This window comes from Macaca mulatta, chromosome 2, assembly GCF_049350105.2.
Source record: "Macaca mulatta isolate MMU2019108-1 chromosome 2, T2T-MMU8v2.0, whole genome shotgun sequence".
Classification (NCBI taxonomy): domain Eukaryota; kingdom Metazoa; phylum Chordata; class Mammalia; order Primates; family Cercopithecidae; genus Macaca; species Macaca mulatta.
Window position 1 is genome coordinate 153,559,039 of NC_133407.1, and position 13,761 is coordinate 153,572,799.

At 43.9% G+C, this 13,761-nt stretch overlaps 1 protein-coding gene across 3 annotated transcripts in view; it reads left to right on the forward strand.

The window, feature by feature from the left end:
• The window catches only part of C2H3orf20 (chromosome 2 C3orf20 homolog), a 95,003-nt gene that overhangs the window by 75,833 nt on the left and 5,409 nt on the right, over positions 1-13,761 (forward strand). For all 3 annotated transcript variants that reach the window (XM_015130184.3, XM_015130188.3, XM_015130186.3), the window contains exons 13-15: positions 9,291-9,594; positions 11,800-11,907; positions 13,383-13,525. In XM_015130184.3, the coding sequence (XP_014985670.1) occupies positions 9,291-9,594; positions 11,800-11,907; positions 13,383-13,525 (555 nt within the window). The remainder of the gene's footprint in view (positions 1-9,290; positions 9,595-11,799; positions 11,908-13,382; positions 13,526-13,761) is intronic.

Genomic DNA, 13,761 nt, shown 5'->3' on the forward strand with positions numbered 1-13,761 from the left:
GTGAGTTTGAGAAGTTTTGGTGTTAGTTCTTCTTTAAATTTTAGGTAGAATTCACAAGTGAAAATATCTAGTTCCAGGCTTTTCTTGAGAGGTTTTTGATTACTGATTCAATCTTTTTACTTGTTAGAGGCTTATTCAGGTTATATATTTCTTCTTGAGTTAGTTTTGATCATTTGCGTGTCTTAGAAATGTGTCCATTTCTTTTAGATTATCTAATTTGTTGGCATACAATTGTTCACAATTTTCTCTTATAATTTTTAAATTCTGTAAGGTTGGTAGTAATGACCCACTTTCATTTTTTATTTTAGTAATTTGCATCTCTTCTCTTTTAGTCAGTCTAGCTAAATATTTAGTCTGCTCTATACAGAGAACCAAAATCTGTTTTGTTATTTCTCTCTATGGTTTATCTATTCTTTATTTATTTACCTCAACTGACTCCGATCATTATTATTTCTTCCCTCTGCCAGCTTTGGGTTTAGTTTGTTCTTCTTTTTCTACTTTAAGGTTAGGTTAGATTATTGGTTTGAGATTTTCTTCTCTTTTAATGTAGGCATTTACAGCTATAAATATTCCTGAGGACCGCTCTCAGTGTATCCCTTAAGTTTTGGTACGTTGTTTTTGTTTTCATTTCCTTAAAGTGTTTTCTAATTTCCCTTGAGATTCCTTCTTTGACCCATTTGTTGGTTAATAATGTGTTGCTTAATTTTCACATATTTGTGAATTTTCCAAATTTCTTTCTGTTATTGATTTCTAATTTCGTATCATTGTGCTCGAAAAAAAAAATTTATAATGTTTTCAGTCTTTTAAAATTTGTTGAGATTTGTTTTGTGGTCTAGTATATAGTCTGTCCTGAAGAATGTTCCATGTGCAATAGAGAAGAATGTGTGTTTTGCTGTGCTTGGATCAAATGTTCTGTATTTGTCCATTAGTTCTAGTTGGTTTATAATGTTCTTCAAGTTTTCTATTTCCTTTTTTATCTTTTGTCTAGTTATCCTATCCATTATCAAAAGTGGGATGTTAAAGTATCTAACTGTCACTATAAAATTGCCTATTTCTTCCTTCAATTCTGTCAAGTTTCGCTTCATGTATTTAGGGATTCTATTGTTCCATGTGTATATGTTTGCAATTGTTATATTTCTAGATAGAGTAACTGTCCTCTCAATATATAATGCCCTCATTTGTCTCCCATAATAATTTTTTACTTAACGTCTATTTTTGTCTGATATTAGTATAACCAAACTCCTGGGTTTTTTCTCCTTTAGGTTATTATTTGCTTGGAATGTTTGTTTTCAATCTTTCATTTTCAACTTAGCTGTATGTTTGTTTGTTTAGAGATGGGGTATCACTATGTTGCCAAGGCTGGCCTCAAACTCCTGGGCTCAAGAGAGCCTCCCACCTCAGCCTCCCAAGTAGCTGGAACTGCAGACACGTGCTACTGCATGCAACTTTAGTTGTATGTTTGAATCTAAAATGCATCTCGTGTAGGGAGCATGTAGTTGGATTACAGTTGTATTGCCATTCCACTGATCTGAGTTTTGTTTAAGACTTTAATCCATTTATGTTTAAAGTAATTACTGACTAGGAAGGACTTCTGCCATCTTGCTGTTAGTTTTCTAGAAATCTTTCTGTTTTTCAATTCCTCCATCATTGCCTTTTTTACGTTTAGTTGATTTTTTTGCTGTATGGTTTTGAATTCCTTCTCATTTATTTTTCTATATATTTTAGTTATTTTCTTGGTGGTTACCCTGATGATTATAAGTAACATCTTAAATGTGTAACAATCTAGTTTGAATTAATACCAACTTAGCTTTAGTAACATACAAAGTTCTCTGCTCCTGTACAGCTTCATTCCCACCTCTCCACTTTATGTTGACATTGTTATAAATAACATCTTTATGCATTGTGTGCCCATTAACACATATGTACAATTGTTGTTTTATGTATTTGTCTTTTAAATAATACAGAAAAAACATAAAAGTTACAAACTGAAAAATATGACAATACTTCTTTTATGTTTACCTATGTAGTTACCTTTATCAGTGTTCGTTATTTCTTCATATAGCTTCAAGTTACCATCTAGTATCTTTGCATTTCAACCTGGACTCAATGGCATGTTTTGTGGTGCAGGCCTACCGGCAACAAACTGTTTATCTGGGAATGTCTTACTTTCTCCTTCATTTTTGAAGGATAGCTTTGCTGTATATAGAATTCTAGGCTGAAGCTGGGTGTGGTGGCTCATGCCTGTAATTCCAGCACTTTGGGAGGCCTAGGCAGGCAGATCTCTTGAGTCCAGGAGTTTGAAACCAGCCTGAGCAACATGGTGAAAACCTGTCTCTACAAAAAACCTGTCTCTACAAAACAGCCAGGAGTAGTATCACATGCCTGTCATCCTAGCTACTCAGGAAGCTGAGATGGGAGAATCATTGTGCCCTGGAGGTTGAGGCTGCAGCGAGCTATGATCATGCTACTGCATTCTAGTCCAGATAACAGAATGAGACCCTGTCTCAAAAAAAAAAAAAAAAAAAAAAAAAAAAAAATTATAGGCTGACAAGGGTTTTATTTTCTTGTTTTTCTTTCAGCACTTTAAATATGTCCTCCCACTGCCTTCTAGCAGCCATAATTTCTCATGAGTAATTGGCTATTAATCTTATTGAGGATTCCTTGAACTTGATGAGTTGCTTCTCCCATTGTTTTCAAGATTTTTGTCTTTTGATAATTTTATGATAATGTGTGTCAATGTAGATCTCTTTGAATTTGTCCCACTTTGAATTTATTAAGCTTTTTAGATATGTAGATTTATGTCTTTCATCAAATCTGGAGAGTTTTAGGCAATTATTTCTTCAAATATTCTTTCTGCTTCTTTCCTGTCCTTCTGGGATTCCCATTATGTATCTTGGGTATGTTTGATGCTGTCCCACAGGTATCTTAGGCTCTGTTAATTGTTCTTCATTCTTTTTTCTTTCTGCTCCTCAAACTAAATAATCTTAATTATCCTATCTTCAAGTTTGCTGACACTTTCTTCTGCCTGCTTAGATCTATCATTGAATTTTTATTTTAGTTATTTTACTTTTTAACTCTAGAATTTCTGATTGATTACTTTTCGTAGTTTCTGTCTCTGTATTGATATTTTCTATTTGGTGAGATATTGTTCTCCTGGTTTCCTTTAGTTGTTTTTCCATGGTTTCCTTTAGCTCTTTAAATATAGTCAAGTGGTTGAAGATGGCTGAATAGAAACAGCTCTGGTCTGTAGCTCTCAGCGAGATCAACATAGAAGATAGGTGATTTCTGCATCTCCAACTGAGGTACCTGGTTCACCTCACTGGGACTGGTTGGACAGTGGGTGCAGCCTACAGAGGGCAAGCTGAAGCAGGGCAGGGTGTTGCCTCACCCAGGAAGCACAAGGGGTCCAGGGATTTTCCCTTTCCTAGCCAAGGGAAGCCGTGAGTGACAGGTAAGAGAAGGAAATAAAGGATGTTCAATTAGGAAAAGATGAAGTCAAATTGTCTCTGCAGATGACGTGATTGTATATTTAGAAAACCCCATCATCTTGGCCCAAAATCTCCTTAAGCTGATAAGCAACTTCAGCAAAGTCCCAGGATACAAAATCAATGTGGGAAAATCACAAGCATTCCTATACACCAAGAACAGACAAACAGAGAGCCAAATCATGAGTGAACTCCCATTCACAATTACTACAAAGAGAATAAAATACCTAGGAATCCAACTTACAAGAGATATGAAGGACCTCTTCAAGGAGAACTACAAACCACTTCTCAACGAAATAAAAGAGGGCACAAACAAATGGAAGAACATTCCATGCTCATGGATAAGAAGAATCAATATCGTGAAAATGGCCATACTAACCAAGATAATTTATAAATTAAATGCTATCCCCATCAAGCTACCATGACTTTCTTCACAGAATTGGAAAAAACTATTTTAAATTTCATATGGAACCAAAAAAAAGCCCGCATAGCCAAGACAATCCTAAGCAAAAAGAACAAAGCTGGAGGCATCACACTACCTGACTTCAAGCTGCACTACAAGGCTACAGTAACCAAAACAGCATGGTACTGGTACCAAAACAGATATATAGACCAATGGAACAGGACAGAGGTCTCAGAAATAACACCACATATCTGCAACCATCTGATCTTTGACAAACCTGACAAATACAAGTAATGGGGAAAGGATTCTCTATTTAGTAAATGATGCTGGGAAAACTGGCTAGCCACATGTCAAAAGCTGAAACTGGATCTTTTCCTTGCACCTTATACAAAAATTAACTCAAGATGGATTAAAAACTTAAATGTAAGACCTGAAACCGTAAAAACCCTAGAAGAAAACCTAGGCAATACCATTCAGGACATAGGCATGGGCAAAGACTTCATGACTAAAACATCAAAAGCAATGGCAACAAAAGCCAAAATAGACAAATGAGATCTAATTAAACTAAAGAGCTTCTGCACAGCAAAAGAAACTATCATCAGAGTGAACAGGCAACCTACAGAATGGGAGAAAAGTTTTGCAATCTATCCATCTGACAAAGAGCTAATATCCGGAATCTACAAAGAACTTAAACAAATTTACAAGAAAAAAACAAACAACCCCATCAAAAAGTGGGCAAAGGATATGAACAGACACTTCTCAAAAGAAGACATTTATGTAGCCAACAGACATATGAAAAAATGTTCATCATCACTGGTCGTCAGAGAAATGCAAATCAAAATGACAGTGAGATACCATCTCACGCCAGTTAGAATGGTGATCATTAAAAAGTCAGGAAACAACAGGTGCTGGAGAGGATGTGGAGAAATAGGAACACTTTTACACTATTGGTGGGACTGTAAATTAGTTCAACCATTGTGGAAGACAGTGTGGCAATTCCTCAAGGATCTAGGATTAGAAATACTTTTGACCCAGCAATCTGATTTTTTTTTTTTTTTTGAGACGGAGTCTCGCTCTGTCACCCAGGCTGGAGTGCAGTGGCCGGATCTCAGCTCACTGCAAGCTCCGCCTCCCGGGTTCACGCCATTCTCCTGCCTCAGCCTCCCGAGTAGCTGGGACTACAGGTGCCTGCCACCTCGCCCGACTAAGTTTTTGTATTTTTAGTAGAGACGGGGTTTCACTGTGTTAGCCAGGATGGTCTCGATCTCCTGACCTCGTGATCCGCCTGTCTCGGCCTCCCAAAGTGCTGGGATTACAGGCTTGAGCCACCGCGCCCGGCCGCAATCTGATTACTGGGTATATACCCAAAGGATTATAAATCATGCTACTATAAAGACACATGTACACATGTGTTTATTGCTGCACTACTCACAATAGCAAAGGCTTGGAACCAACCCAAATGTCCGTCAATAATAGACTGGATAAAGAAAATGTGGCACACATACACTATGGAATACTATGCAGCCATAAAAAAGGATGAGTTCATGTCCTTTGCAGGGACCTGGATGAAGCTGGAAACCATCATTCTCAGCAAAATATCACAAGGACAGAAAACCAAACACTACATGTTCTCACTCGTAAGTGGGAGTTGAACAATGAGAGCACATGGACATGGGGAGGGGAACATTACACACCAGGGCCTTTTGGGGGATCAGGGGCTGGGGAAGGAATAGCGTTAGGAGAAATACCTAATGTAAATGATGAGTTAATGGGTGCAGCACACCAACATGGCACATGTATACCTATGTAACAAACCTGCACATTGTGCACATGTACCCTAGAACTTAAAGTATAATAATAAAAAATATATATATAGTTAAGCTATTGATTTAAAGTCTTTGTCTAGTAAGTCCAATCTCTGGGTTTCCTTGGGGACAGTTTCTAGTACATTTTTTTCCTTTGAGTGGTCTATGCTTTTTTGTTTCTTTGCACACCTCAGGTTTTTTTTTTGGTTGTTGTTGAAAACTGAACATTTTAAATATTAGAATTTGGTAACCCTGGAAATCAAATTTCCCCTTTTCCTTATGATTTGTTGTTGCTCCTTGTTGTAGTTTGTAGCTGTTTGTTGTTTAGTTACTTTTCCAAACTATCTTTATAAAGACATTTGTAATGTGTAGTCTCCATTCAGTTAGGTAAGGGATCAGCTAGTGATTTGATAGAGATTATCTGGAGCCAAAACAAAAACAAAAACAAAACTCGTCCAGTCTTTGCAGATTGGCTGTGTATTGAGGCATTCATTCAGTGCTTTTAGTCAGGCTCTTCACATCAAGATTAATCTGCATTAGCCTTCACCTTCTACTTTCAAAAAGTCCAGTGGTCAGCCAGAGATGAAAGCTTAGTGTGTTCTCAGGCCTTTTCAAAACATGGTTCCAAACCTGGTACCTATATTCCCTGGTATGCATGTGAGCCTTTCAAAGCCTTATTCTCCCATATACCTCCTTCCCCAACCTCTTTCTTCCCAGACATTTTAGCCTACCTATCTGTGCCTCATCTGTTACCCCTTGCACCAGGAGGCCATGTCTGGTATCTTTCTCTTTAAATGCACCTGACAGATGCTTCCCAGGAGGGGCTGCTCCAGCCCTGAGAAAGTTGCAAGGCAGATAAAACAAAGTCAAGCTCTGAGCTGATCCCTCAGGGAACCTCCAGACAGGCCAGCCCACAGAACTACAATTGCTTGAGAACAAGGTTCATATTGTCCCCTCCAGTACTAGCAAGGTGCACCAGGAACAGGGGCTGTCATTCCGTGGATGCTACTGAGCAGGGCTATGAAGGATGGTAGGGGAGTAAGCTAAAAATGCTACAATGCTGTCTTACCAAAATTTAGCAGCATCTTTCTTATTTAAGCATTCCTCTGGTTGTTGCACGTTTTTTCATTAGATTCCAGAACTCTGGATAAAGTTGTTTCTGACAGTGTTTGCCAGCTTCATTGTTGATCTAGTCAACGGATGTGGTTTCTGAGTTCCAAAATTAGAGTAACAACCATTTTTAGTGGCTTCACTCCCCTCTTTTTATGAGTTTATTTTTAAATTTGTATTTTTATTTATTTTAGAGACAGGGTCTTGCTCTGTCTGCCAGGCTGGAGTGCAGTGGTGTGATCATGGCTCACTGTAACTTCGAACTCCTGGGCTCCAGCATTCCTCCCACCTCAGCCTCCCGAGAAGCTGGGACCACAGGCATGTGCCACGATGGCTGGCTAATTTTTTAATTTTTAGTAGAGATGATGTCTTGCTATGTTGCCCAGCCTTGTCTGGAACTCCTGGCCTCAAGTGATCCTCCTGCCTCAGCCTCCCAAAGTGCCGAGATTACAGGTGTGAGCCTCCGCACCCAGCCCTCCCTCCTTTCTAATTTTTAAAACCTATATTCTTTTCCGTGAATTATTTGTTCACTACCTTTGTCCATATTTTATTGGGTTATTAACTTTTTCTAATTGATTTGTAGTATTTTACGTAGTGGAGACATTGACCACTATTCTATGTTAGGAGTTTCAAATATGTTTCTCAGTTTGTCATTTGTCTTTCATCTTTGATTATGATAGTTTTGGGTTTTTTTGTTTGTGTATTTTTTTGTCACAGAGGGATTTTGGAGGCTTTTTTCTTTCATGTAGTTGACTTTATTAGTCTTTTTCTATTATGACTTCTGGATTTTTTAGTCATAATTATAAAAAGCCTTCTCTGTTCTAAAATTACAGAATAATTTCCCCATATTTTCTAGTAGAAATGTTATGGCTTAATTGCCCCACATTTAAACCTTTGATTATTTTGAACTTATCCCTAGATAAGTTATAATTAATAGATCCAGCCTCCCCCACCCCCTGCTCTGCTCCAGATATGCAGGTTCTTGAATAAGACATATTCTTAACAAGTTTGTTCAGCAAGTACTTATCACTATTAATAGCCCCTGAGAAATAATGCTCATCTTGCATTGCTCTTGTTTCAGGATGTCCTGGTTTCTAATCCTAGCCCTTGCCACTTAATTATCATATGAACTTGGGCACCCATTCACCTGGTGGGAACCTTCTGTTTTCTGATCTGTAAATGGCAATAAGAGTTTCTGTCCTGCCTATTGCACAGAGTTGTTATAAAGTTAACCAAGACAATGTCTATTCCAAGATTGTGATGCTGTAAAATGCTAAACATGCTACTGCCTTTTGTCATGTTTAGCATTTTACAGCATCAGCATCCACAGTCTTGGAATAGACGTTGATAAAGGTAGAATCACAGCAACACTTTCTATTTGGATGGTGCTTATTCCCATGTAAATACCACAACCCTCACAACAACCCAGTACAGTGTTTGGCACATAGTAGGGGCCCAACAAATATTGGTTTGAATATTTATTGAATCTTTACTATTTTTCAAATGCTACTGTTTTATTCCACTGAACAAAACACACCAAATTCATGAACTCATGGAACTTGCATTCTAGTAGGACAGAGAAGTGCAATAATAAAATTTAAAAGTAAAAGGTATGTTAGCTAGCAAGCAATGCTAAGAAGAAAAATAAAACAGGGACGGGAAAGAGTCTTGGGAGAAAAGGAATGAAATAGGGCACTCAGAAAATCTCATTAAGAAGGTAACATTTGGATAGAGCCCTGAGAGAGTGACATAGATGGCTCTATGGAGGAACAGCAAAGGCCACTGTCCTCCAAGACCAAAGGACAAGTAGAGGCCAGTGTAGCCGAAGTGCAGTGAGCAAAGGCGGGAATCCTGGAGAGTAAGAGATGTAAGGAGGACAAAATGCAGGGGACAGATTCTTGCAGCCTTGAAGCACATGGCAGGGACTTCGGCTTTTGTTCTGTAAAAGGTAGAAAGCCACCGGAGGGTTTTGAAGAGAGTAGTGACATGACGTGAGCTAGGTTTTAACAGGATCCCTCAGTCAGAGAACAGACTGAAGACAGGCCGGGGAAGAAAACACAGGACCCATTAGGAGGCATTTGCAGGCAGCCAGGCAAGAATGAAGGAGGCTTGGACCACATCCATGGGGCTGGAGGGCAGGAAAAGTGGTCAGATTGTGGGTCTGTCTTGAGTGTAGAGAGGACAGGCTTGCTGACAGATTAGATGAGATGTGTTGGGTGTGAGAGAAAGGAGTTAAGGATGACACTAAAGCATTCTTTGACCAAATGGATGGGTGAAGGAGTAACTTGTTATTCTCATTTTGCACCGTAGAAAGAGGCCCAGAGAGGTTAGGGGACTTGTCCAAGGTGGTGCAGCACATTGGCAGCAGGGCCCAGACTAAAATCTGCCTGCAGCAGGCCCTTTGACCATCAGGAGCCAGGGGGCTCTGGGAACCACAGACCTCCACCACCTGCTGAGGGCCCCTGTGCACTGTGCTCCTCCTTGCAGAGGGAAGGCCCGCGAGGGACGCAGCCCCACCAGGTGGGCGGCCTCGCCCTCAGACTGCCCACTGGTGCTGCGGAAGCTCATGCTTAAGGAAGACGCCCGTGCTGGCTGCAGGTGCCTGGTGAAGGCGCCCCTGGTCTCTGACGTGGAGCTGGAGCGCTTCCTGCTGGCGCCCCGAGACCCCAGCCAGGTGCTGGTATTTGGAATCATCTCAAGCCAGAACTACACCAGCACTGGGCAGCTCCAGTGGCTGCTGAACACGCTCTACAGCCACCAGCAGCGGGGCCGCGGCTCCCCATGTATCCAGGTTGGTCCCAGCCCAGTGAGGAGGTCCTGGAGGCCAGGGGTAGGGGTAGTGGGGCAGTCCGAGAAGACCCCCACAGTGCTAGGACTGGCTGAGCACCTGCCTGAGGGGCCATCTCCTTCAGCTCCTTTCTCCTTGGGGCCTTTGTGTGTACTCTCCTGTCTGCAGTGTCCTCCCTCCCACTGCTTCTCTCCTTCCCACTCATCCTCTAGCTCCAAGGTGAATGTCACCACGTAAGGGCCAGGCCCTCTTCTGACCCTTGAGACAAAATCAGGGCACTGTCCTTTCCTTCCAGTTTGTGACTGTTTGTTGGTGTGAATATTTAGAGCACGGGCCGTGCTCACCACTGAATCCTCAGGGCTCTGAAAATATTTGTAGATTATCGCAAGTACCCACTGTGTGCTGGGCATGGGCCGGGCCCTGGGAACCCAGCATGACTCAGATGCAGACTGGGCCCTAGAGGAGCTCCCAGTGTGGCAGCAACTCCAGCACCACCAGTGAGGCCGTGAGAGGACAGATCTGGGCACGCAGGAGCCTGGGAACATGTGCCTGCTGCCTCCTGGGGGTCCGGAGGGCTGTCCAGGTTGAGTGGGGTTTTGGCAGGTGATTAATGTTCCTGGAAGAGGCAGTGGCCTGTGCGAAGGGGGACAGGAGAGAAGTACGGCTCAAGGTCCCAGCTGATTGTGGTTGAGGTCTAAAGGGAGTCTTCGGGCCCATGGAACGCACTCCAGCCTACTCATTGCTGCAGTAGAATCGTTCCCACCTATCAGGCCTATGTAACCCTCCAAGCGTGCAGTCATTCCCAGCAGCATTGGCACAGTTTGAAGGCTGGCCCCAACCCCAGACCAACTGGAGCAAAGGATGGCACATGAGCACATGAGCTGGGTGTCCACGTGGTGACTTCCTTCAAGCCCTCTTTGCCCTCCTGTCTCCTAGAATCTGCTGTGTTTGCCCATTTCCCATTTGCTGCTGCAGAGTTCTGGGTTTTCATGTACACAGGGGTGGGAGTTCTGCGTGGACACCCTCCTCCCAGGAGCGGCCCCTCCCTGACTCTGGCATGCCCACCCTCGGGTCTGTGCTCCAGACCTTCTGAGCAGACACCAGTAGCCCTTTGACCATCTCAGTCCAAGAGTATAGACTCAGCCACAAGCCTTTTCACTTGTCCCATACAGCAAAGCCATGTTTGTTTTCCAGAGCCAACCTCCAATTTAGTTGAATCCAGTGAGCATGTATTGAGTTCCTTCTGTGTGTCTGTCCATGTAGAGACAGATAAAATCCTGCCCATGGGGGAGCTTAGAACTGACTTTCGCTTATCATGGGGCTAGTTGTTGTTTGCTAATAGTTGTCCCTAAGCAATTGGAGTGCTCAGGTGGCCGACCCCAGCCATGGGCAGCGTGAGTGAGGACAGGGCGTGGCCTGAGGCAGTTCATAAAGGAGTGAGCAGCAGGCCTAGAGGACAGACTTGGAAGCAGGTGTCAGATTAGGGTGTCTTTGGTGAATGCAGAAATGTTCCCTGCTTTCTCTTTCCCTGACAGCTAGAACATTGGGTGTGGTTCTGAGTTTCATATTGGAGAGTGAAAGGATAGCTGGAGGCACCTGGAAATAAAGGCAGATAAAACGGGAAGACAGCACATTGGCTGTATTAATAGATCTGAGGCATCCAGAAAGGAGAGGCGAGAGGCCAGCTTTCCTCTGAATTGCCCAGACCCTACCTTGAGGTATGGGTTCAGCTCAGGTCCTCTCCCTGGATATAGTGACTGGGAGGGTCCTGAGGGGCTTGCCAGCAGTGGGTAGGGAGTGGAGAAATTCTTTATGCTGTGTAAAGTAGACTCAAAAGCCTGGAAATGGGTCCACCCAAGAACACAGTTCCCATCTTCAAACCTCTGCAGTGCTACCCCCAGGGCAAGGGAGCAGTCACATTCTGTGGACCCCAGAGGGCCAGGCTAGTGGGCGCCACATGTGGGGCAGCCACCTCAGAAATGGCCTTCTCCCCTAGTGGGCTCTAATCAGATCCAGGGACATCCTCAAGGGACAGTCATGGGAGGTGTGCATGCAGGCCCAAGGGCTCCTGGAGCAGGAGGAGTTGGAGAGAGGGAGTTGTACAGGGCTCCAGGACTCAGGGGGAACCTGGCCTAGCCAGGAATATGGCAATTCAGGTACATCTTCTTGGCATGGGGGTGACCACTTCTCATATTTCTCTCCTGGCAGTGCCGGTATGACTCCTACCGCCTGCTGCAGTATGACCTGGACAGCCCCCTGCAGGAGGACCCTCCCCTGATGGTGAAGAAGAACTCTGTGGTGCAGGGGATGATTCTGGTGAGCCAGCAGGGACTTGCCATCCACTGCCTGCCACCCAGCTGCAGCCACCTCTGCTCCTGTAGAATCACAAATGTGGGAGGAGGAGACAGGAGAAGAAGGGAGGGGCTGTGGCATTATCTCCCCACCCTGGCTGAGGCCCAGAGAGCAGGAAGACTGACCAAGAGTCACCCAGCACACAGAGCTGGGGCTGGAGCCCAGGACCCCATGTGTCCCCCATCCCAGGAGACTGAAGGGACAGATGACATTCAACCTAACAAATCAAATTCCCTTCATCTGTTTGTTTTTAAATGACTTTATCCTAAAAACGTTCACTGTAAATACTTACACATGCTCATTATGGAAAGCTTAGAAAATACAATTTAGAAAATAATGACATCATCAGATCACCCAGAGAGTCTCATTTGCTCATCCCACAGATATGTACCTGGCACGGGCAAGGACCACCGCATGCTAACATTTTGGTGTCTGACCTTTGCAGTCCTTTTCTGCATATATTCTTTGCAATTCTTCTTTTTAAATTAAAATACCATGAGCATTTCCCCAAGTCCTTATATAGTTTGTAACACCTGAGTTTTAACCACTGTGTAAGAGTCTGTCATTTTTTTTTTTTAATTTTTTTTTTTTTTTTTTGAGACAAAGGCTCACACTCTCACCCAGGTGGCGCAATCTTGGCTCACTGCAATCTCCGCCCCCTGGGTTCAAGTGATTATCCTGCCTCAGCTTCCCAAGTAGCTGGGACTACAGGTGCCCGCCATCACGCCCAGCTAATTTTTGTATTTTTAGTAGAGATGGGGTTTCACCATATTGGCCAGGCTGGTCTCGAACCCCTGACCTTGTGATCCACCTGGCTTGGCCTCCCAAAGTGAAGAGTCTGTCATTTTATCTATTTGTGCTGCTTTTATTGACATTTAAGTTATTTGTATTTTTTTTTTTTTTTTGCCATAACAAATAACGCTGTCATGAATATTTTTGCACAGAAATATTTGGATAGGTGTCTACCTGTTGGGGACTGACCTGTGGGGGTGGGAGCCCTGCCCTCAAGGGGCTCCCATTCCATGGGGTGAGCTGAAAGGTACATACACAGCAGGGGAACAGCTTTCTGGCCGCAGGGTTCTGTGGGGCTGTATGTGAAGTGCATGTGAGCTGGGTGGCCAAGCAGGCAGAAGGGAAGGAGAGCTGCCATCCCCAAGTTGCCCAGGGAGGTATGGCTGAGCCAAAACCCTGCCCAGGCCCCCAAGTCATAGGGCAACCTCACCATCCCAGGCTGGACAGGGGCTGGACTCAGCCTACCTCCCTCGGCAACTCATGGAGGGCAGCACTCCTTCCCCAGCCGCCCAAGGCCTGCCTCACGGTGCAAGCTCTCAGAGGCCTGTGGCACTGTCCTAGTGAAATTCCAAACTCGCGTGTCTTATCAGTGGACACTGCTGTGCTGATGTGCTGAGGATCTCTCCTCGTTTCCTTCCTGTCAACAGATGTTTGCCGGGGGAAAGCTCCTTTTTGGGGGCCGTGTTTTGAATGGATATGGCCTCAGCAAGCAGAATCTGCTGAAACAGATCTTCCGGTCTCAACAGGATTGCAAGATGGGCTACTTCCTGCCGGACGACTACAAATTCAAGTAAAACAGGAAACACGCAGGTTGAGGGATGGGCCTGGGGAGGGATGGAGGGCAGAAAGGAGACTTGGGCTGTGAAAGGGGAACTGAGGGGAGCAGGCAGGGCGGAAGGGATGGAGTGGGGAGGGGGGCTGGAGGTGGGAGGCCTCCACCTGTGGCACACATGGCAAAAACTGCAGCAGGAGGACTTCACAGGTGAGCAGGGGAGGGATGGGAGCGGGTGCAGAGTGGGAGGGGGT